At 35.7% G+C, this 25,994-nt stretch overlaps 1 protein-coding gene and 1 long non-coding RNA gene across 9 annotated transcripts in view; one reads left to right on the forward strand and one right to left on the reverse strand.

The window, feature by feature from the left end:
• LOC309644699 overlaps positions 1 to 25,994 on the forward strand; it is an 887,681-nt gene that overhangs the window by 161,020 nt on the left and 700,667 nt on the right. The window lies entirely within an intron of this gene.
• ESRRG (estrogen related receptor gamma) overlaps positions 13,301 to 25,994 on the reverse strand; it is a 619,726-nt gene continuing 607,032 nt past the window's right edge. For all 8 annotated transcript variants that reach the window (XM_082427059.1, XM_082427060.1, XM_082427057.1 and 5 more), the window contains one exon: positions 13,301 to 17,206. In XM_082427059.1, coding sequence (XP_082283185.1) covers positions 16,962 to 17,206 — 245 coding nt within the window. In that variant the 3' untranslated portion in view covers positions 13,301 to 16,961. The remainder of the gene's footprint in view (positions 17,207 to 25,994) is intronic.

Genomic DNA, 25,994 nt, shown 5'->3' on the forward strand with positions numbered 1-25,994 from the left:
GTAGAAGATTTGATCGATACAGTTGACGTAATAAAAATATGTATAACACTGGACTTGGCAATGGAAGAATATGTATTCTTTTCAAGTAAATATGAACATTTACAAACACTGGCCATGTAATGATCCACAAAGTAAGTCTTAACAAATTTCAAAGGATTGAATTTATAAAGAGTAGTTTGTCTGACCATAATTCAATGAAGATAGAAATTAACAACCAAAGGAAATCAAGAAATATACTTTTAAATAAAATATGATCACAGAATAAATAGCTTGCAATATTAAAAATTATTTTGAATTTAATGTTAACAAAACACTAAGTGCTGAAATATGTGGATGATTTCATAACATATATTAAAATGAAGGAAAGATGAAAACTAATGAATAAGCATCTATTTCAAGAAGATAAAAAAATAAAGTAAATGAATCTAAGGAGCAAATAATAAAGGGGAGAGTGAGAATAGGAATTAGCATATCACCAATCATACAATAGAAATGGACCAAAAAAATTCCAAGTTTGTTCTTTGAAAGAAACATTTAAAATTCATAAACCTTGGAAAGACTGATTAAGAAATGAATGAAGGGATGGGTCAGAATAGCCATCATTAAGAAGTCTACTAAGAGTAAATGCTGGAGAGGCTGTGGAGAAAAGGGAACCTTCCTACACTGTTGGTGGGAATGTAAATTGGTGCAGCCACTGCAGGAAACAGTATGAAGTTTCCTTAAAAAACTAAAAATAGAGCTACCATATGATCCAGCAATCCCACTCCTGGGTATATACCTGGAAAAGACAAAAATTCTAATTCACAAAGATACATGCACTCCAATGTTCATAGCAGCACTATTTACAATAGCCAAGACCTGAAAACAATCCAAGTGCCCATAAACAGATGAATGGCTTAAAAAGATGGGCTATAAATATACAATGGAATATTACTCAGACATATAAAAAGAATGAAATAATACCATATGCAGCAACATGGATGGAGCTAGAGATTATCATCCTAAGTGAAGTAAGCCAGACAGAGAAAGACAAATATTGTATGATATCACTTATACGTGGAATCTAAAAAATAATACAAATGAATCTATATACAAAACAGACACACAGACATGGAAAACAAACTTATGGTTACCAAACGGGAAAGCGAAGTGGGGAGGGATAAATTAGGAATGTGGGATTAACAGATACAAACTACTATACATAAAATAGATAAGCAGCAAGGATTTACTATATAGCCCAGGGAACTATATTCAATATCTTGTAATAACCTATAATGGAAAATAATCTGAAAAGAATATGTATATATAACTGAATCACTAGGCTGTACAGATGAAACTAACACAATATCATAAATCAACCATACTTCAATTTTTTAAAAAAAGGAAATGAAAGGAGGGTATACAAATATTCAATATAAAAGGAAATTCCAATGAAAAAGGAAGTACCACTGCAGTAGGGTAAACAATGCACCCCAAAGATATCAGGTCCTAATCCCTGGAATTTGTAAATGTTACCTTATTTGGAAAAGGATTTTTTTACAGGTGTGATTAAGTTAAGGATCTTGAGATGCGGAGATTATACTAGATTATCCAGCGGGTCCTAAATGCCATCACAAATATCTTTATAAGAGAGAGGTAGAGGGAGATAAGACACAAGCAGTGGAGAGGGCCATGTGGTGATGGAGCAGAGAGAGATGTGAAGATGGGAATAATGTAGCCATATAGCAAGGAACGCTAGCAGCCCCCAGTAATTGGAGGAGCAATGAATGGATGTTCCTCTAGAGCCTTTGGAGGGAACTCAGTCCTGGTGACATCTTGATTTTGGACCCGTGGAACTTATTTCAGACTTCTGGCCTGAGGATAAATGTCAGTCAAACATAATACAAGAAGAGATTGAAAATTTTGCATGATGCCATAATTGTTACAAAGTATAGTCCTAAGGAAATAACTTTATCTAGAGAAAACATCAGGCCCACACTGTTTCTGTGGCAAATTCAATGACGCATTTACCAAAGAAATAACGTAATAATTGAGATTAGCACAATAAATGAGATTGGTTCTAATACAAATTCTTCAAGAGAAGGAAAGATAAAGAAGGTACATTTCTTCCATCTTGTTTTATGATAACCTTTATATCATAAACTGAAAATTATATTATGGAGAAAAATCAGGATTTTCTTGTTCATAAACAGAGATGGAAAAATTCTTAAACAAAACATAAGAAAACTAAATTCAGCATAATATAAAGAGATTAATATACCGTGATCAAGTTTGGTTTACTTCAGGAATGCAAAATTAGTTTCATTTTAAAATAGCAATCAAGGGCATATGGGGATATATGTATACATATAGCTGATTCACTCTGTTATACAGCAGAAACTAACACAACATTGTAAAGCAATTATGCTCCAATAACGATGTAAAAATAAATAAATAACTAAAATAGCAATCAATATAACTTGCCACATTACCAGTACAAAAAAGAAAAATCACAGAATATCTTAGCAGATACAAGAAAAGATATTTGATAAAATTCAAAGTCGATGCAGTATAAAAATTCTTAGCAATCAGTGGAAAAGAAGGAAACATCCTTTATCTATTAAAGAATGTCTATAAGGAGCCTACATCAAAATTAATGGTGAAAGCCAAAACCATTTACTTTGAGACAGGGAATAAGGTAAGGGTTCTGTTCTCACTAGATTTATTAACATGGAATGAAGGTCTTTGCTGGTGCAGTAGGACAAAGGCAAGAAGTAAAAGACACAAGGGTTAAGAGGAGAGAAATAAAGACTGTGTGAAAGATACGTTTGAGCATGTAAAACATTCAAAAGAACCCGCCAACAAAGTATTAGAATTAATATGTAAGTTTACCCAGGTTGGTGGATGCAAAATAAATATACAAATCAATTTTAATTTTACATGTTGGCAAAAAACAAAACATAAAATTAAATAAAAATGAACTATAGACATAACCTTTACAATAGCACCAAAATATTTCTAATACTTATGCTCTAAGCACTCAAGATCTTTTGAAAGATGCTATATTGTAAGAACATAAAAAAGCTCAAGAAAAATAGAATTGAGGGTTATAATGTACTCACGAATTGCAAGTTTCAAGGTAACATAGATATGTATTTTCCACAAATTGATCTAGAGAATCAATGCCATCCTAATTAAAATATTAACAGGTGTGTGTATGTGTGCGTGTGTGCAAATTAACAAGATGATTCTATATTTTACAGAGAAACGGTAAAAGCCAAGATACTTAGGGAAAAGACACCATGAAGAGGAGTTGCTCTGTCAGCTATTCAGCCTTATGATAAGTATTTTAGGAAGTAATTAGGAGCGTTCAGGATTGGCACAAAGACTGACAAATGAAAGAATAGAAAAGCAGACCCAGAAACAGAGCGGTGTATAGCCAAGGTGACACTGGAGCTGCAGAGAAAGGTCAATCTTTTCCACTGAGTGTTTAAACAACTGGATGTTCATATAGAAAAACAAAAAGATAGAAAACTTGACCTCCACTTCATGTCATACACAAAAATCAATTCCAGGTAGTTTGAAGACTTAAAAGAGAAAGGTAAAACAGTATAACTTGTAGAAGATAATATTTGAAAGTATTTTCATAACCTCAAAGAAGGGAAAGATTTTTTAAAATAGGGCACAGAAAGCACAAGCTACAGAATATGATTGATATGATAACTTGGATTATATTAAAATTAAGAACTTCATCAAAAGATAGCATTAAGAGAGCGAAAATGGAAGCCACAGAGTTAAAGTTATTTACTACATATAAAACTGACAAATGGTTCATACCCAGAATATATTAAAAAAAAACCCCGACAAATCAGTAAGTATTGGCCACCAGAAAGGTGAATGGTGCAATTGCTTAAACAGAAATTTCATAAAAAAAAAACCAAAAGGCTAATAAAAGTATGAAAAAGTGCCCAATATTATTAGTCATCAGGGAAATGAAAAACATTATAAAATATAACTACATAGTCAACAGAATGACTAAAATTTAAAAGTGTGCAATAACATTCAGACTTTTAGAACTTTCTTGCACACTATGAGTAGGAAAAGATATTGACACAATCACTTTGGAAAATAGCTTAAAAGTATCTACTAAGGTTGAACTTACATAGTCATGCTACCTTTCAGAATATAGTAACAAATGCATGTACATATAAGCAGGTGATGTGGCAAACTAGTTATTAATAGTTTGTAGAAGCATTATGTGTACTAGCAAAAACTGTATATAATCCAATGTCCATCATTTGGAAAAATAAACAGTACTATACAACACTGAAGATAAAAAAACTGCTATTAGTCACCACATGGATGAACTTCTCAAAAGTAATATTGATTGAAAGAAGCCAGTCACAAAATATTATGTACTGTATAATTCAATTTATATAAATGTCAAAAGCAGACAAACTTCTACTATGTTATTTAGAGATACATGAGTAGAAGGAAAAGTAAATCATGATTATTTTTGTTTTGGGAAAGGAACATGAGTGTGATGTTTGTGAAACTCACAATGTTCTTTCTTGACTTGGTCATTGCTTTCATAAATGTTAGCTTTATCATCATTCATTAAGGAATACCTAGGTTTTAGGCACATTTCTATGTTTAAAAATGTTTTTAAAAGGACATTATTTACTGTTAAAGAGAACGATCAATTAAGATGTCATGAAGGTAATGAACATATATGTAATTGGTGATATAGACTCAAAATATATAAAGCATTAACTGACAAACATACAAATAAATGAATACATAATTGTTAAGTGGGGATTCTAACACATTCCCTTAAGAAATTCTAATATCAAGCAGACAAAAATAAGCAGCAATGAAATATTTAAATAACATTAATAATGTGCTCAAATGAAAATTTCACCCCTCATTCAGAGTATTCACATTCTTTTTTGAGCACACGTAGAACTTTCTCAAAAAGCAGATCCTAGCTGAGTCACAAAGAAAGCTTTTTTAAATTCTGTGATTCAACCTCATACAGACTGTGTTCTCTGACAGTAACAAAATATCATTGGAAATCAATGACAACAAGTATTTAAAACAAATATTTAACAACATGTACCTGAAATCTATACACATAACACACCGTGCTGGTTAAAACTTCTTGATTAAAAAGAAAATCATAAGAAAAATTAGAACTAAATGCTTGCAAAAGCATTACCTGTCAAATTTTGTGGAATAGTATTAAGAAGGAAATTTGTGGCTTTGAATATAGTCATTAAAAATGAACAACTGAGTAGAAATTATCAAAGCACTTATGATATATTGAATTATCGTCTCCATTTCTTTATTTCTCTTTGTGTCTACATCCTTTGTCATGTAAATGTCAAGTTTCTCCCACATAATTGCAGAGCACATTGTCCTGTTCTTTGACCTTGGATTTGGCTACATGACTTGCTTGGGCCAATGGGAGACCACAGGAGACAGATATGAGCTTGAAATGAGCTGGTACCTTGGGACGTGCTTTCCTGTGCCCTCTGTGATCATCATGAAAAGAGGATCTTCTGAGTAGCTGCTGCCCCTCCAGCCTGGCCCCCAGAGGGAGACATAAGATGCAGAACTGAGCCAGCCAGATCCACAGGTTGACACAGAACCACTCAGTCAAGCCCCCTCTAGACACTCTAACTCCAAGTAATAAGTACCTATTTTATTCCACATTGAGGTTCTCTGGTTATTATACACCAAAAACTGACTGATAGAAAAATCGGTACCTAGAAATGGAATTTCTGCCATAATGAAAACCTAAAATATGTGGAAGTGGCTTTGGGACAGAGACAGTGGGAAACTTTTATAGAAAGCTAGAAAAATGTTACTGAAGGCTGGAAAAATGGCAATTCATGTTATATACTGGCAACCCATTCACAAAATTTCTGTCTTTAGTTACTTGGAAGAAAGAAAATGAATCTAACAAATTTATGGACTTGGGAAAGAAGGTTTACAGTCAGAATGCTAATATCATGAGTCGATTGCTCCTACCTGCCTATTAGAAGGTACAGTGAGAAAGAGATGGACTCAGAAATAAGCTGATCAGTTTGCAATCTGAATTTAGAGGGAATGTAGATCATTTACATAGAAAATCCAGGACTGTACACAAATGATTAGAACTAATAAGGAAGTTCAGCAAATTCCCAAGTTTAAGATCAATATGTAAAATGAAACAGTACTCCTTTATTCAAAAGACAAAGCATAACAAAACAATCACTAATAAAGTAGATAGCAAGTTGTAATTTGCAATAGCTACAAATCTATAAGGTACCCAGGATTTGACTCAAAGAAAGCATGAGACTTTACGGAGCTAATCTCTACTAGAACATAGGCAAAACATCCTCTGACATAAATCGTATCAATGTTTTCTGAGGTCAGTCTCCCAAGGCAATAGAAATAAAAGCAAAATAAACAAATGTGATCTAATCAAACTTATAAGCTTTTGCACAGCAAAGGAAACCATAAACAAAATGAAAAGACAACCTGTGGGACGGGAGAAGATATTTGCAAACGATGTGAACAACAAAGGCTTCATTTCCAAAGTATACAAACAGCTCATACAACTCAATAACAAAAAACATACAATGCACTTGAAAAATAGGTAGAAGAACAAAATAGACATTTCTTCAAAGAAGACATACAGATGGCCAATAGGCACATGAAAAGATGCTCAATATTGGTAAATATTAGAGAAATGCAAATCAAAACTATGGTGAGGTACCACCTCACACCAGTCAGAATGGCCATCATTAAACAGTCTACAAATAGCAAATACTGGAGAGGAAGTAGAGAAAAGGGAACCCTCCTACACTGTTGGTGGGAATGTGAATCGTTGCAGCCACTATGGAAAACAATATGGTGGTTCCTCAAACGTTAAAAATAGAGTTGCTATATGCAACAATCCACTCCTGGGCATATATCCCAATAAAAGGATAATTCAAAAAGATACATGCACCCCTATGTTCATAGCAGCACTATTCACAATAACCAAGACATGGAAGCAACCTAAATGTCCATCAACAGATGAATGGATAAAGAAGATGTGGTACATATATGCAATGGAATACTACTGAGCCATAAAAAAGAACAAAATAATGCCATTTGCAGAAACATGGATGGAACTAGAGATGATCATACTAAGTGAAGGAAGTCAGAAAGAGAAAGACAAATACCATATGATATCACTTACATGTGGAATCTAAAATATGACACAAATGAACTTAACTATGAAACAGAATTAGACTCACAGACATAAAGAACAGACTTGTGGTTGCCAGGGGGAGGGAGGATTGGGGAGAGATGGAGTGGGAGTTTGGGATTAGCAGATGCAAACTATCATATATAGAATGGATAAACAACAAGGTCTTACTGTATAACACAGGGAACTGTATTCAATATCGTGTGATAAAGCAAATGGAAAAGAATATGAAAAAGAATGTATATATATGTCTAACTGAATCACTTTGCTGTACACCAGAAATTAACATAACATTGTAAATCAACTACACTTCAATAAAAAAAAAAAAAAACCTCTTTTAAAGAAATAACCATAATTTGAAAAGATACATGCACCCCAATGTTCATTGCAGCACTATTTACAATAGCCAGGACATGGAAGCAACCTAAATGTCCCATGACAGAGGAATGAATAAAGAAGATGTGGTACATATATGCAATGGAATACTACTCAGCCATAAAAAGAGAACAAAATAATGCCATTTGCAGCAACATGGATGGACCTAGAGATTGTCATACTGAGTGAAGTAAGTCAGACACAGAAAGACAAATACATATGACATTGCTTATATGTGGAATCTAAAAAAGGGGTACAAATGAACTTATCTACAAAACAGAAATAGAGTTACAGATGTAGAAAACAAACTTATGGTTACCAGGGGGTAAGGGGGGGCAGGGATAAATTGGGAGATTGGGATTGACATATACACACTACTATATATAAAACAGATAACTAATAAGGACCTACTGTATAGCATAGGGAACCCAACTCAATACTCTGTAATGGCCTGTATGGGAAAGGAATCTAAAAAAGAGTGGCTATATGTATATGTATAACTGATTCACTTTGCTGTACACCTGAAACTAACACAACATTGTAAATCACCTATACTCCAATAAAAATTAATAGAAAAAGAAAAGAACAAAAGAGAAATAGAAGATATGAATAAATGGAGATCTATAATACATTCACTGAATTTGATTTATAAAAATATTAACTTTCTCCAAATTAATTTGTACATTAAAAAATTCTAATAAAATTTATAGAAGAAAATTGAAAAAAATGTCAATTTATAGAGAATTGAAAAAACATTTTGAAATGTATGAGAAAGAAAAAATTCTCTAAAACACTAAGAATTTGATAAATAAGACAAAGTGTGTGGCGATGAGTGGAGGATACATTCTATAAGATATTAAGACAAACTACAAAACTATAGTAATAAAGTAATATAATATTGTGGCAGTAGCATATAGATTGTCTGAAAAGCATAATAAAAAATCAAGAAATAGATTTCTTTATACATGGTAGTTTGATATAATATAGATTTGACATCATACATTGGTAGAGAACAGAGAAGTAGAGAAATAAATTTCAACCTTATATCACATTAAAAACATCCAAACAGGATTTTAAAAGACCTAAATGTAAAATTTAAATTATAAAAATAACTGCAGAAAATTATAAACATATATTCTTAACTTTGAAAGCACAAGGATCAAACTGATGCATCAATATCACAATTAATAATTTCTGGTGAACAAAGACAAAGGTCAAAGTTTCTAGATGCGTGACAGACTAGGAGAAGACATTTGCAAAAACTGAAACTGACAAGGATCAGTATCTAAAATATACAAAGAACTCCTGCAAATGAACAAGAAAATGATAGGAAACCCAATAGAAAACAAGATCAAAGGTTATGAATAGGCAATTCACAGAAAGGGGAGCCTGAGCTGGTACAAGAATATGAAAAGATGTTCAAAGAAGTGTAAGTCGAAACAATAATATGCCATTTTAAAAATAATCAAGTTAGTAAAATTAAAGAGCAAAATAAAATTATATGCTGCTGAGGGAAAATGAATCAAAACGTACTGCTGGTGGGAATTCAAACCTATCTAATTCAAATTATATTGGTCCATAGGAAAGACATCCAAAGATGTACATTGCATTATTGATTGTTTTAAGGAATTGAAAACCTTATCACCAGCAGCAAGGAAGTCACATGCCATAGAATCCCTGTGTGTAAAAACATCCACATATCTAAACATCATTTTACTTATTACCCATCCCAGAAATTATTCTCAACTACGTATTTTCTTTTTGTGGAGGAAGGGATTTTTTTCAATACATAGACTTGAAAATATAAGCTATATATTTATTTTGATTTAGAAGCATAAAGTTGATACCCTAGGGCTGGTCAATTATTTTGTTCACTAAAGGAAAACCAAGGCAAAATAAAAGTCTAGTGGAGAGGAATCTCAAAGAGATTAATACAGAAGTATCAGCAGGATTTTTTTACATTAATGTTTAGTATTTTTCATTTGTAATGATATGAAATCTCATAATTTAAGAGGAAAAAAAACAAGACTTGCATAGCTCTAGACCTCATTTTGGAAACTGCTCTTATGACTTTAGTTTTCTGTGCTATTTTTTTTTTTTTTTTAAAGCTGCCAGTTCTTCACTTCCTAACAAAACTGTGAAATTTGACTAAGCATGGCAGATTGAATTGGAGTGTGAATAGTGTGATTTAATGTTCCTGCTAGTCTGAAATATTTTCCTGTTAGGTTCTTTTAGTGACCCCTCCCAAAAGTTTGTCTGCATTTCTCAAAACCAGCTCTCCAAAGTTCAGTCTATTATGGAACACACAAGCTACTATGATTTTCACAAAGCTAAAACAGGCTTTTTTTTTTTTTTTTTTTTTTTTTGGTAGAATAAGATCCAGTTCCAATTTGACTGTCTGTAACAAAATTTGTATTGATTAAAAACTTCACTGTTTCAAAATCCTTTGTCAAGGCCTCTCGCAAAATGATCCAGATAATTCCATATATGCTAGGACATTCTTTCCAATTCTTTTAAAAAAGAATATTGGAAAAGGTATATTATGCTCAAAGAGCATTTTCATTCATGCTTGGGGCTTCTGTGCTATGTTGACTATGCTGTTGTTTAAAAATATTTTTATACACACACATACATACACATTTGGTTTATGATCTTAAGTTTAAAAACACTTCTGACTTGGAGCAAATTTTCTCATGGCCAAAATTCTGTGGCATGTTATGGCAATGCCATTAGTACATTGGGTCATCTTTTTTTAAGGTTGTACCATTGATGGAATAGTTAATTATTAATCTGACTGGCATCTGTAATGAAAAAGGGAGTTCTCTTGCTTTCAGGCCATAGACTCGGTATGTAAATCTCTTGTGTGGCTGCAATCCTAATATTCCTGCAGCTATAATGTCACCTATCGTAATTTTTCTGCTAATAAACAAATTTGAACTAGCTAGGAATCCTAAATTTTGAGAGTCGTTGTTTTCTCAAATAGACTCCAGAGAAATAGTAATGCAGTTCTGCTTTGAATTTAATTTAAACAGGAACAGGCAAAACAAATCTCTATGGAGGACATTTGACAATAATAAAATATTTCTCCCAGCGGGTGAGCTGGTAGCAATTGTATTGTTGCAATCCAAGCTCACGTTTCAGTAGGTCATTACCATCATAACAAGCCCTTGGACCAACTGGCATGGACATGCAACATTGAGCCCCTGATGGGCACATTATTTCAGACCTTTAACTTCACGGAGAACAAGACAAATACTCCTGGGAAAGGGGGATTATATTTTGAAATCCCTTTCTTTTCTGTTTTGTTTCATAATAAGATTCAGTGTACAATCAGTCTACTGCTACTTGTTTCATTGTTTTTCCACACTACCAAGGGGCACCAGAAGCTAGATTTAGAGACCTGAAAGGGCCAGAGACACTGACTTAAACCCTCTATGTCTATTAGACTATGGAACTTTCCATTCCATGTGTACACCATTGTAGATGAAACAAAAACCTTAAGCATTTCTCTTTTCTTTGACAGTTTAATCACAAATTAAACAACAAACAAAGTGTACCTAAAGTTTTTGCATAGGCCCAAGAATGAAATATTCTATCTCAGTTCTATTTCATTTCTACCTCTTACCTAAATCAGCAACTTGCAAAATATAGGTAACAGGAATCATTCCAAGAAATCAATTTTGTTCTAATTGGGTTGCTCTTTTGTTTTTTCAGTAGGGAAAAAACAGGCATTTTGAACCATACCTAAATTAATTTTAAAGCACATGAAAGGGCCAAATGAGCACGACTCAAAAAAAAAAAAGATTGTGTGATATTCTGTACAGGTGTTTAACAGGTATCTCCATTTTTACCTGGGGCATAACCAGAAGATGTGGCTTGGGAATCATCGAAGAAAACGTGTGTTCTCCACGTGTGCTGGGGCAGGATGGAGGTGGGAGGGTTGTGGGGGGAGTAGCTGGAGGGGGGGAGTGGAGGTGAAAACCATCCAAATGCATTTCATTGGCTTTGTGAGTTAAAAAGTAAAAAGGTTAAGTCCTTTTGTCCTGATATTAAAAAAAAAAAGATAGTCTAAAACTCTCACAAAAATTCAGAGCCAATATCTGAAAAGGTTTTTTTTTTTAATTTTTTAGAACATTCCTGGCTTATTTGAGGAAAGTATAAAACTTTAAAGCAGTGGTTTCCTCATTTTGTCTTCACATTAGAATCACCTGGAGATTGTTTTAAACTATTCCAAAGCCCAGGCCAATTAAACCCCAATCTTCAATATGAGCGCCAGGGATTTTTAACATTTCTTCACATGATTCCAATATTCTGCCAAGTTCGAGAACCACCACTTAAAAAAAAAAATCACTTATACACAACAGGTAAAAATAAAAGTGATCCTTTAACATAAACACATAACTCATTTGTCAAATCTCCTAGTTGTTTATATACCAAGAAATGCAACAAATGTCAAAATCCTACGTTGTTATTTTTTACACCTGAGGCAACCGTGATAAATATATCAGTACCAGCAAAGCTGCTCTGTAATAATTCTAAATTATAAAAAACAGAATTCTGACATAGAAGTTCTCAAAAGCATGTGTGTGTGTGTGTGTGTGTGTGTGTGCGTGTGTGTGTGTGTAGAATACATACTTTTAAATGAGGACCTATTGGAAGATTACAGGCATGATTTTCCTTCTTAGGTTTGTCTCCTGCATGGTCTCAGTTTTACCCAAATATTTTGCAACTATCCATAATAAAACATGTCGGATTCTACGTTGGGCTACTGCCACTCAAAGGACATGCGAATAGGAAAGACAAGTCTTGAGTTCTGCGGCCAGCTAGTGCATCTTAGTGATTTAGGTAATCTCACGCCCCTAAATCGGATGCAGTGCGGGGGGGGGGCTTTTGTGCCATCAGCTTGCTTCTCTAGAGAACCAGCCACCTCGGAAAGGTGAGAAACACAGTGGGCAAACACAATGACAGGACGCTGTCCGGATAGGCAGAGAAGCCAAGAAAGCACATATCAGCACCTTGCTGATGGCTCCAGGAGGGGCCCGTGGAAGAATAGCTGACCCTGAGCAGCAAGGGCCCTCACCTCTCCCGGCAAAAAAGCCAAGGGGAAGCCACTTGCTGTCAGCAGTGCTGTTTAACCCTCCTGAGTTCCAAGAGAGCTCCCCGTCCTCAGGCTCACCGATCTAGAAGCTCTGCTGCTGCCCTGTTGAGGAAATCCTGCCGGCCACTCCGCTCAGCGCTGCTCCGCGGACTCTGCAGCTCAGCTGGCTGCCAAGCTCAGAGCCAGCGCCTGATTTAATTGTGGATGGAGGGAAATAATAGGTATCTCTAGCAGATTTTAATAGGATCTTAAAATAGGGGGAAAGTTTTCTGTTATGACATTGACATAGAGGCGACAATTTGGAGTAATGCAGAATGATGTGGAGATGCTTTAAGATTAAATAAGAGCTATATAAAGGCTTGTCAGAATGAATTCTAATGTGCCTGAGACACTTTGCATACTCTTAAATATGCAAAATGTCTCTTGGCACCCTAGAATTCATTCTGACAAGCCTTTATATAGCTCTTCTTTAACCTCCCACTTTATTTTTAGGGAACAGGTACTCAGATACTCTTTGAATGCAAGCAACAAAGGGCAGTGTTTACTGATTTGGTTCTTTAGTGGGGGAGGGAGCGTGAAAAAAGAAAACACCGTACAAAAGAGCAATCAAAAGTGGAAGCATGTTTAATATTGCTCTACCGTCATCCTGAAAGGCATAATAATTTGAGTTACACATCTGAACTGATTGGAGTTACAGAATCATATCTCCCTTTTGCATTTAACAATATATACAATATAAAATAAATACATTTACACAAATGGACATTTGCTGGAGCACACAGTATGGTACACATCACAAAAATATACAATTGATTGCTTTACAGATGTGAAGCCCATCTACAGCTATAGACAAGGTTTTATTATTATTATTCTTTTTACTACTGGCTATAATGCAACTCCTGGATTATTATAAGCAGTTAAAATTTTTTTTGTCCTTTTACGATCTTTGCACATAAGACTGCCATAAAATGTTTTCCTAGGCAGGTAAACAGAGACGCTTAAATAATTAAAATACAATCACCAACACTCATTTTCTCTTCTATAAGAAAAATAGCAGTTTTAAATTTTTTATATCTTTTATGTTATCATTTAAATGCAAAATAGTGGAATAAATACAACAATCTGATCTGATTGAAACACAAGTGTAACTACAGGTAGTCACACAATCATATTGCTTTAAATAAGAACAAACCTAAAAGAAGCAAAATTACAATTAAAATCATACGGCTAAAACATACACCTTGATAACTTTCCAATACTTCACATTAAGTAAATGGTCTTGCTTGAAACTTGAAAAACTTACCTCAAGCGAGGTTTAAGATGAAGCATTTACCCTAAAGCCCGTGCAGTTCTTTTAGATCTAAATTTTAGTTGTGTTTCCTATTTGTGAGATACTTGTTCTCTTGCAATGCTGAGAGTCAATTACACTGAAAACTAAAAATTGTTCTTCGTTCTTTTTATTCTCTCCATCTTGCGTTTTCAGTTGGTTGGCTTTTACTCCTTAAGCCCAAGTACTTTAATGTGATACAGTGAAAACAATGTATATATTGTATATATTTTATTTATATATATAGTGTGGTTGAATAGTAGTAACTTAAACCCTGCACAAACTGTCTGGAAAATAATCTTTTTTAAACACTTACATATATAAATAATCTTAGAGAATCAGCACCTTTTTTTTTTCCCCAGGAGTTGTATTTTCCGTTGTTATTTTTCAAGGGATGTGCCAATTTCTGAACTCCTATCACAGCTATAAATTTCAAGTTATTGACCATCTGAATGAATTGCTAATGATGATTTATCTAGAATCACACTACAGTCACTTCTCTACTGAGAAACCACAATCTACAATTATAGTCCCATATAGCTAATGATAGATACACAGTATTCCTAGCACTAGGTTGATGAAACATCAACCCAAGGTATTTTGTTTAAAGCACACAAAGTAGCAATAGTTTTGGAAACGTGTCCGCACCAAAAAGTTTCGCAACAACACAGAGCGAGTTTATAACAACATCTGAGAGATGATTGAGTGAAAGCCATATATACAGCATTTAAAAATTAGACTTATCTATATTCTTGAAATATTCAAAGTTTTATTTCTAAGCTATACATTGGTATTCTATAATAAACCATTAGAGAAATTATTCCTTGTTTTGAAAATATCATTATGATTTTGATGTGTATCTGTTCATAATGAATACTTGTTTGGAGTTTCAATCTCTTAATTATTATTAGGAAGAACCTTATTAATGGTAAGGAATAGAATATACTACTGTAGTCTCCTGAGGAATTGTACATCCAATATTGTCTCTAATTCTACCCTGTGTCTAAAAGCACACACCACAAGAATCCAAACACCACAAGAACAAGACAACAGTCTTTGAATGCAACATAAAATTCAGAAAAGCACAGCAAACATGAAACATTGAAAAGCTGAACTACATTTCTTTTGTTTGTTAGGATTACAATTTTAATTACATCTGTGTACATAGAATAAGACTGTTCACATAATACAGGGAGCAGCTACTAACACTGGTCCATTGGTATAGCATTTGATGGAGGTTACTGTTTATTGGTTATTCAGCGATTGTAGATTTCGGGGGTATCTAATTGATTTCTTCATTAGATTACACCTCTTAACAGTCTGGGACCTGACTGACTTTCTTGCTGTGACAATACTGGTTAAAAAGCACATAGATTGGCTTAGCTCTTGGTAAAAACTGCAGATTAATTTAGACAAACATTCCTAAATGAATCAACCCATAGAGATTAGGTTTTAGAATTTGGTCAGGTGTCTGCTGTCTTGGATGAATTTTTTTTTTCAAATTCTGGCATTTGCCTTATTGCCTCTTAGGTGAATACTGGCTCACAGCTCCTTCTGAGAAAAGGTCTGTAACTCTGCAAACAGGCAGTAACTCATTCCTAACCACCGTGGCAGCTAGAAATCCTATGGCAACTGGACCTCCCAGGTAGAGAGGTACACTCCTGATCATTCTACAGATCTGTATTCCATGTGTAGTGCTTATATACGTGACTACTCGGAGTCACCGCAGGTGTAATCTAATCCTTTGTGTCAGTGAACATTTAGGTAAACTGGAGCTCATGTTAAGAAATTGATGTTTGGGACCAGACTGGCACACAACATAAATTGCATCCGTGATAATATGCACCTTCCCTTCAACTATTGCTTGAGTAAGTTAAATTCCCATATTAATAAATGGCTGAAAAGTGGTAAAGCTGGTACAAAAAAATCTCCATTTGTAAGAAGAAATGAAACATTTTTTTAAAAATCTTCCTTCAGGATTCATTTGTCCTTCATTATTGTTCATAATTGTTCAAAGCCAGCACAAAATTGCAGTATTCTTATTTCTCTTTAGTATTGCATGAATGAATAAAGCTTAAACTATTCCCTGAAAAAGTTACATAGTCGCTAAACTAACAAATACCTGGAAGACTTGAAAAAACAATTAAGGAATCAAATGGCTGTAACTGATCTAGATGGAAAAGCAATGATAAGAAGCAGCCGATGCAACGTTGCTTAAGTCGTCTAATTAGAGGCTGCTCCCCTGGAATCTAATACTGCACTCAGTCAATTTGTGTATGTTGCACTGTACTCTTAGGTACCGCGGTTCTCTCTCTTTGATTCCTTAGTCATTGGGGATGTTATGGTTCACAAGAAGTTCACTGGTATCCATATTATGGACCTCCATCCTTTGGCAGGGCCGGCTTCCATCACTCTCCAATTAGAGACTTCTTTTAAAAGTTCAGCAGCAGGAGGAAGGAAGGAAGGAGGAAGGGAGGGAGGGAAAGAAAAAGAAAGGAAAAGCAGCAACATTTTCTTATAACCAGAGCTATTAAAATTTAAAAGAAAGGGGAAGAATGAGAAAAAGAGGGAGGAAAGTAGAAGAAGAAAGGAAGGAGGGCGGGAGGGAAGGAAAGAAGGAAGGAAGGAAGAAAGGAGAGGAGAGAGTGGGGAACCAGCCATGAAGGAAGCAAGAAACGAAGGAGAAAGAGAAGAGGGCGGGAGAAAAAGAAAAAAAGAGCAAAAGAAACGGAGAAAAGATGAGATTAAGGTAGAAAAAAACTCATCAGGAGGATACAGAGGAATCTGAAAGCTGCTTCACAGTCTTGCTGCTAAATGATCAGTGCAGTCTTACTTGATTTTTGATGTTGTTAACTAAACTCTAAGTTTTTTTTTGACATCACTCTTGGGTTTATTTTTCCCTTTTTCGGCGTGCAGGATAGGATGCCCGGGGAAGCTTTTAGTCAGACCTTGGCCTCCAGCATTTCCAAAAAAAGTTTGTGCATGGGGACTTTGCCCTCCAGTTTGATGTTGTAGAAATGCTGCACGGCCTTGGTAGAGGTCTGCCTGAGGAGTGGCAGTGTCATCAGCAATTTGCCAGCCCTGCGAGGGTCCTCCATGTGCTGGCCGGCCTCGTAATCCTGCAAGGCCTCATGTAAGACATCCTGAAGCTTCTGAACGGCTTCGACATCTTCTATGTGCATGGAGTCTGTACAAGGCCAGAAAGAGAAACAATATTAACAACAATAAAAAATACGTTGATTCGAGTTATGAAACTCAAGTCTTATTACTGAACTTCTCTACGCTGTGATTCGTTCAGAGACTCTCACATTTCCAAAATCTCCATTTTATTTTTCTAAATTTCACTGCAGTAGATCATTTACAATACCGGCTTAGAACATGGGAATTACTACAAAAAGCCTTTATTTAAAACATGTGGGTTTCTTTCCTCCTGAGACTAAGTGAGCACTTTAACAGATAACAGTCTTGGCTGTCTTATTCATTATCTCATTCATGTATTTATTCATTCATTCAATTATAAAAGGCCATCTATTAAAAAATTATTCTATGTAACGTTGTCTAAAATTCAGACCTTGTGCTCAAAAAGCCCATATGTCCCAAAAGGGAAAAAAAAAGTTGATAACCAAAATCTTAAGAACTCCATGTAAACACACCGAACCTAACACTATGCTCAGTTGTAGACTGTACAGAAATCACAATACGTTGTTCATCTTTTTAGGATTTTTAGTGTACTCTTAACAGTTCATTAAAACATCCTGACATAGCCTGCTTCTCTGCAGACTTTAGATCAATGAATTCTGAAATACTTTTCACATTTGTGAAGGTGAACTTCTCCCTTAAGTGACTAATTTAAAAATCTAATTCAGTCAAGCAAGGAAAGGGTTAACAGGGTTACCACAATTATTCTTGCGAGAAATGTGAGATGTGGGGAAAAAAAATAAAAGTTACAGTTCCAGCGCTAAAACAGACACTTAATTATATACAAGTTTGAATCATTTAGCACGTTTTATTGATTCTGATGACAGTTTATCTGTTAATTACACATAACGGCGTCTTTGGGGGATTCTTCGTGTTTAATAATTCTAGTTCTCTGAGAATGCAGAGCTCTGAGATATATGTACCTAGCCTAATCTTTCATATCATTCAAATATCAATATCAGATCACATGCCCAAAAAGAGAGAGGAAATGTAATTGAAAATCAAGTAGCTAAACATATGATAAAAAAAATTACGGCAAGGTACTTAAAAGATCAATGGCTATACCCAATAAAGGTTTTTAAAACTTCTTCGTATTTTCTTTACTGCTTTTTTTTTTTTTTTACATTGTCATTTTAAAATCGTTTCATCACATCATTGGCGAATTGACCACCATTTACGTGAGGTGGTTAATAACACATTTCTTTAAAAGAGTTTTGAATATTCTGGAATATAGTTGCTTATAAGGGTTTACTGCTCAAGACTCGATTCCTGCCTGGTGGAGCCAAAAGAAGGAATTCTTCTAGGTGGGAAACGTTGACTGTGGTGTCCTGGAGTGGAACTCCAGACATTCTCCAGCATGAACCCTGGCCTTTCCGATGGGCTGTTTCTACCTAGGCTTTCCTGCCATATGGTGCCTTTCAGCATAGCAATTCCAACCACTTCCTGTGTGTCTTCTCTTAGAAACAAGCACACGAAATTTCCAAAGTTGTCTAAGGGGGCGGTAATGAAAGTGACCAAAAAAAAAACAGTCACAGAGGTGACAACAACATGCTCTGATATGTTTTATTTCTATGTTTGCACTTAAATACTGTCAGGGGAAAATGGTGGGCATGGACACACACTAACGGTGAGTGCTTAGATACACAGAAGATTGACCTTTGTACCTAAGGGAACCGGGATGAGGTGGCCTCACCCAACCTATCTGGGGACTAAACGTTAACACTCTAAGTGAAAACAGCGGGGAAGAAATGGATGAGGAAAAAAGGAACTGCATTCTTTACAGACACAATTAAAACAAAATAGCGGTTTTCCAAACAGATTGATTTTTTTATAAAGCAGAATAAATACACTGATTTAAAAAAGCAGAATAGGGACTTCCCTGGCTGTCCAGTGGTTAAGACTCTGTGCTTCCACTGCAGGAGGTACGGGTTTGATCCCTGGTCAGGGAACTAAGACCCCGCATGCCACGCAGTGTGGCCAAAAAATTAAAAAAAAAAAAAAAGAAAAAGGGCTTCCTTGGTGGCGCAGTGGTTGAGAATCTGCCTGCCAATGCAGGGGACACGGGTTCGAGCCCTGGTCTGGGAAGATCCCACATGCCGCGGAGCAACTGGGCCCGTGAGCCACAACTACTGAGCCTGCGCGTCTGGAGCCTGTGCTCCGCAACAAGAGAGGCCGCGATAGTGAGAGGCCCGCGCACCGCGATGAAGAGTGGCCCCCGCTTGCCGCAACTGGAGAAAGCCCTCGCACAGAAACGAAGACCCAACACAGCCATAAATAAATAATTAAAATAAAAAAGATAAAAAGAAAAAAAAATTTAAAAAGCAGAATAAATATAATAAACATACCATTTCTTAAGCACCTGTTTTGGGTGAGGCCTGTGGTAAGCACTTTATGAACATTGCCTCATTCATCTCCCAACAGCCCTGCAAGGCAGGCGGCTGCTAGTGAGTGTCAGGGTAGGCTTACACTCTGATGTCTTTAAATCAAAGTGTGCTGCCAGAATTTATAACACCGGACATGGCATTTCCTTTTTTTTTTTAAAGAGCTGAAATCGTCCTCTTAAGCTCATCTCGTTCAACTTTGCGTCTTCAGCAAGAATCTTCTCTACAACATTTCTAATAAAGACATTGCCAGTTACATGGAGAGCATTCTACTTAACAAGGGCCAGAACTAATTGTTAGAAGTGGCTTCTTCATATTTTCCCAAATCTGCCTCTAACTTCCATCCTTTGGTCCTGGTTCTAACTACTGAAACAATACAGGATAAATTTCCTTCTTCAACATGGCAGATCTTTAAATGCTTGAATGAAGTACGGTCACCTCAGCCCCGAGTCCAAGTCTTGCCTTCCCCACTGCTCTTGCCTGGCGGGAGATATATTATAGGATGTCACAGGAAATGAGGCGAGAACAAATAGCAGAGAGATATGCTCACAAACAGCAATTAAGACTTCAAACTATTCTTTAAAGGCGGTGATTTAGCTTGAGAGATTTAAAAATGATTTAATCAAATTACTATGATAATTTAACTTCCCATTTACAGAAAAGATTCTAACTCATTTTAGCTTTACCCATTCTCGGAGCTGCTAATACTTTAAATGCAAACTCACTAAATCTGAACTATTTAATTAGACCATGATTCAGCTGGCAGACTGCTGAAGAAAATATTAATCTCCATTAAGGATCCTAGTTCAAGTTCTGGCTCTGTGGCTTTAATCTCTGTTTTGTTCTTTGGGCTAAATTTATACATTTATGCAAAGCTCAATAGAACTGGCATTACTTTATATAATTATTTAACTCTAGTTGTTGGTACTGGGTTTTGGGTTTTTTTTAACTTTATGTTTTAAAGGAAATTTTCCCAGTATTTGTGCTAATGGGAACCAGCTAAACTTAATAATGGAAATCACAGGTTTATAAACTAACCAGACAGTGCAAAGCTGAACATTAAAAACACCGAGTGAGTTGTTAAAAAAAAAAACAACTAGGATTTCTGGGTCCAAGCCCAGACCTATTAAATCAGAAAATTGGAGCTGGATGCAGGACATCAGTATTTTTTAAAATCTAGGTGATCCTATGGCCAAGCCAGGGTTGAGAATCACTAAACTAGACAATAAGACAAATAAATGCTATTCTAAAATGATCAAGATTCCAAAAGAGTACCAAAGTTCCAATGATACGTATAGTGTCACCCATATATTAAGTTTCAACATCTAATAATAAAATAGAACCCTTTTGTTAAATTCCAATATTTTCCTCCATGAAGTACGACCCTAAAGGGACATGTCTAGCTCAGATCATTTACTCTGGGAAGACAGCTAAATATCCTTACACCAATAGCCGGAAAATTCAGTGAGACTTAGAGCCGTTGCAAAAGAAGATTTTGTTTTTACTTCTTACCTGGAATAAGGCACTGCCCTTCTCTATGGTAAAATTATCCATTACTGTGGCATTAGGTAAAGCTACTCCAGAATGCCCACTCTCTGTTTAGGAACTGTCTTCAGGACTTGTAGCTCGTTCTTGGCACTATTTTCTCAATGATGCCAAATCTTATTTTGAGGACGGAATTGAATATTAGACATAAATAAAGCATATTCAGAGTCAAATCTGGTACATATTATAAACCAACACTCAGAGTAACCTTTTCTGTGGAACACAGATGTTGATTTTCTTTAGTGTTAGTAAGCTGCCTACATGAAGAGGGGCAGTAACGATACAGCTGACGTGACTCTAGTCACCAAAGGAATGAAACACAATATGAAGAAAAAGACAGAGAAGTGAGCAAAAGTCTACTTTCTAAAAGATAATTTGTGTCTCCACATTTTTATATACAATTATAAGGAGTCTAAAAAAGTGATCTTCTCAGTTACAATCAGCTGAGATACCGAAGAACCCTGGTTGACTGCCATGGCACAATGGCTCTTGATTAACATAGATAATCAAACTTAAAGTTTTCAGAAAGATGCCAATCATAAAGTTTTGATTAAAAATCAGTAAACTGTATTCCAGGAAGATGGCAGTGGTGGCAGCAAAAACTTTTAATCTCTCCAAATCTGCACATAAAAGAACAGAGCAACTAGATGGCAAAATTAAAAATCCATAGAAAACACTTACCAAAAAACGAAGTAACAAGATACCCCCAAAAGACACACACATACACACACACACACACACACAATCAGGATTATAGTGTGTGTGTCTGCGTTCCTAGCTCTGTTCCACTGAAGGGGTTCAGGAAGGATGGCCAACCCAGGGATGCAGTAATCGGTACCAGTAGCACCCAAGTTGTAATCAGATTCCAGGCCCCAATCAGGAAATATTTAGGATGAATATGAACACCTTGTTAGAATAAATAGGAAGGAGAGTATCTACAACTACTACGTCATTCAAAAAGATTCCAGACGCTGACCTGAAGAGGTTCCCGCTGACCCAAATGGGACAATTTAAACTTTAAAAAGAATTACAATTACAACTGATTGAAATCCATTGATTATGTTTAAATACATGCCTTTATAATGACATTAAAAAAAGATAGGGTGCCGATTCCTTATCTTGAAAACTGGTGAATAAACAGAAATAATCAAGCATTTATCCCACATTTCCCATTCAGTCTGTATCACTGGTAACTAAATAAGAGAGGAGAGAAAGCATCTTTGTGTATAAGTATCCCAACTACTGAATGAAAAAAGAAAGGTTAAAATTACAAATCATCACGGATTTAAGGAATGAGCACCAACGGCTGCTAACATCACAAAAAGCAAGACAACCAGACATTATATGTCTCCCAAAGAACAGCACCCCACCTGTAGGTCTAGAAACTGAATCTAATTCAGCCCTTTGGATCCAGTTGCTGGTTTGCACAAGATGCAAAGGGCAGAGAAACATGATGAGATGCCCCTAGAGGATATAAACTGCAAAGTCCAGACTCTGGGGAACTGTGCAGGGCAAATGCCCTGGCTTTCACAATAGATAAATTATAAGAACACAAAAACTTAAAGAGGAACTTTTAGATTAAAGGAGGCTTTAAAAATCCATAAGGAGAAAACAATGTTTTTTAAAGGGCAAGATTAAACTATCGTGTCTGGGGATACACATTTAGTAACAAAACCATTATAAAACATACGGAAGTGATGACTGTAAAAGTCAGGACAGGATAGGGGTTACTTTTGTGAGAAGGGAAGGGAGAGCGACTGGGACAGATGCAAAGTTCTATTTCTTGACCTTGCTTATATATTCATTGCGGTAGGCAGCAAAACGGTCCCAAAGATATCTGGATGGTCCAACCCTGCAACCTAAATGTTACCTTGTATGGCAAAACGGACTTTGCAGCTGTGATTTAGGATCTTGATATGGGAACAGTAGCCTAGATTTTCCAGGTGGGCCTTCAGTGAAATCAAAAGTGTCCTTATAAGAGGGAGGAAAAGGAAGAAGAAGGCAGTGTCGCCAATGAAGCAAAATGGTACAGGGCTGGCTCTGAAGAGGCAGGAAGGTGCCATGAGCCAAGGAATGCCAGGAACACCACAGTAGAAGCTGGAAAAGGCCAGGTATCAGATTCTCCCCTACAGCCTCCAGAGGGAGAGTGGCCCTGTCCACACCTTCTCATGAACCTGGCGAAACTGATCATGGACCACTGACCTCCTGAACTGTAGGAGAATAAATAAGCGTGGTTTAGAGCCACCAAGAGGTGGTGATTTGTTAGGGGAACTAATACACTTATTAAGTCACACATTTCTTTTTGTATGTGTGTGTGTTTTACATTAAAATGGTTAGAGAGCTAGAGAGAGAGGTAGTGAGAAACTTGATGAAAAGGTCCCTTCTAGAAAGTAGTGAGTTGAGCAGAATTCCTATCAAGACTACAGAAACACTTGTCAGAAACACCAAGGAAGCTGTTCATATATCAAGTAGAGTGTTGGCTCATAAAACCTTTTAGGTCTTTTCTAACCCAGAGAAGTTATAATTCTAATATTGGAAATAGACATAATAATTCTGATTTTGTGCCTAACCATGGTGAGAAGAACAGGACTTCTGATTTTACAGCTTTCCATTGAGACACACATTTTTTTTTTTGGAGGCCTGTTTTCCTCATTTCTTGCTCTGGCTATCAAGTCTGCTTTCTCTTACGTTTACATCAATCACACAAGTCACTCTCCTACTGTATTTATATAAAACGTTGAATCACAGAAAACCCTTGTGGCCCATAGTTTCTTTCCTCCAGGCTTCCCTCTCGAATCCCAAATTATTGTTGTTTGTTCTGTTTACCTCACATAATTTCCCTGCTAGGTCTTTTCTATTACGCTGCAAGTACTCAAGGCCTTCCCTCTCCCTCCAGTATCTTACACTTTTCTAGAACTTTCTAACTCCCGTTACTAGAAGTGATAAAGACAATGACACCCAAGAAGTGAATCTTGATACCAGCTTGGGGGGTAAATATTTCAACCTTTCACAACATCCTAAATGCTCTGAACCATGCCAATGACCCTTTATAACAGATTGCTCATTATCTTAAGACCTGTACATGAAAATGGTGCTATATTATGTCAACTCCTAGAAGTAAAGCAACTATAGAGGATTTTCTGTGCTTATAATGCAGGGTGGAAGCACAGAGATACTTGTAGCAAATATTTCCCATGTTATATAAAGGCATAGTGATCATTGAGCATGCTAAGAAACATTCAGGAACCAGCCTTATTTTCTACATAAAATTTTGAAATATCACAGTGTGCAAGAAATGTAAGGGCTGCATTAAATTAAAAAACAATCTACTTCCCAGACATATTATCTAAAATAAAATTAAAATAATTCAAGCAGTGATGACTGATATGGGCATAAACCAAAGAGGAGCAGACTAGGAGATGGAAAGGCATAATTCTGACTTCTTATTTATCTTATAGAATAAGACACTGGTTTGGGTAAAAGTTAAGAATAAATTTCTACCTGCCACAAAGGACCTATCCATATTCATTTCTTACAAAATGCTATAAGCTGGTAAACATTTTGTTTTCGATTCTTTTTGTCACTTTCCTGAGTGGTTTTATACCACTATAGCTCCACGAAGACAGCAAGATAAAGGAACTGGGGACAAAATTCTAAACTAAACTTAAAATACTAATTTAGGGTGGCAGATGTGAAATTGCACTGGCTAGCATCTTATTCGTTGACCCTTTTAAAGACATGGTATACACGTATTTGTGAAATAGAAATATTAATAGCTTATTGATAGCAAGGGACTGAGGGTCCAACCCTCTGTCTCAAAGCAGCCACACATCTTTATCAGCTCACTTCCATTACCTGTAAAATGATACTGGATATGTCTACCCAAACAGGCATGCTGTGGAAATCAAAAGAGATTCCCCAGCAGAGGCTAAAAACAAAAACAGAAATGTCTACAGAAAGATTCTAAAAAAGGATAATCTCTTGACCAATAGCTAAAACTATCTCCTGAGTATCAAATCAGCAAACTCAGTCAAAATTTCAGTAAAATTGTTTGAGGGCCCAGTAGATACTAAAGAACTGAAGAGATGTTTTTACTATTATACTAGTTGTTTAGATCCGTGAAGATGTTAATATTTCTATATTACCAATTTAGCACAAACACACACACCACACACAAAATATATGACCAAGCCACACGCAAAATATAAGACCAAACTCACCACCCTCTCTTAAAAGTAACTGAGATTAAAATTTTAGGCCAGTTAGATGTTAGATGTTATTGAATTCATCTGCCTCATTTTACAGAGAAGAAAACAGTTACATGGATAAACGATGCATTCTCAAAGGAGGTGAAATTTGGACTTGGAGAGTAGAAAAAACCCTCTCTTTTTAGGTAAAATTCACACATACGCAGTACATAAACAGATGCAGTGTATATCTGTGATATTAATACTTCATTGGGGACCTATTAGGAAAAACATATCGAAAAAGCCTACCCTAAGAGGAGAGAGAATGAAATAAGATTGAGAACCACTAGTCCAAACTTGTATGAGGGTCCAAATATGCTGATTAAATACGGCCCCCATTCCATTCCCTGACAGAAATCATAGACTTTTTAATCCCTTGAAATTACACCACATTCTGCACATATACCATTTGTCCTTGAGAACAAAATACTGTCATGAGATGAGGATAATTACTGATGATTTAAAATTGATGACCAAAATATTATTTGCAGCTTTATATCAATAGATGCTATTACTCCAGAGGTACTATGCAGAAGTAAAAAGAAAACTCAACTTAAATATGTAGATTCTATTTATTCTCACATGGGCTGGGCTCACAGGGCTC

This window comes from Balaenoptera physalus, assembly GCF_965194825.1.
Source record: "Balaenoptera physalus genome assembly, chromosome: 1".
In the NCBI taxonomy this organism is placed as follows: domain Eukaryota; kingdom Metazoa; phylum Chordata; class Mammalia; order Artiodactyla; family Balaenopteridae; genus Balaenoptera; species Balaenoptera physalus.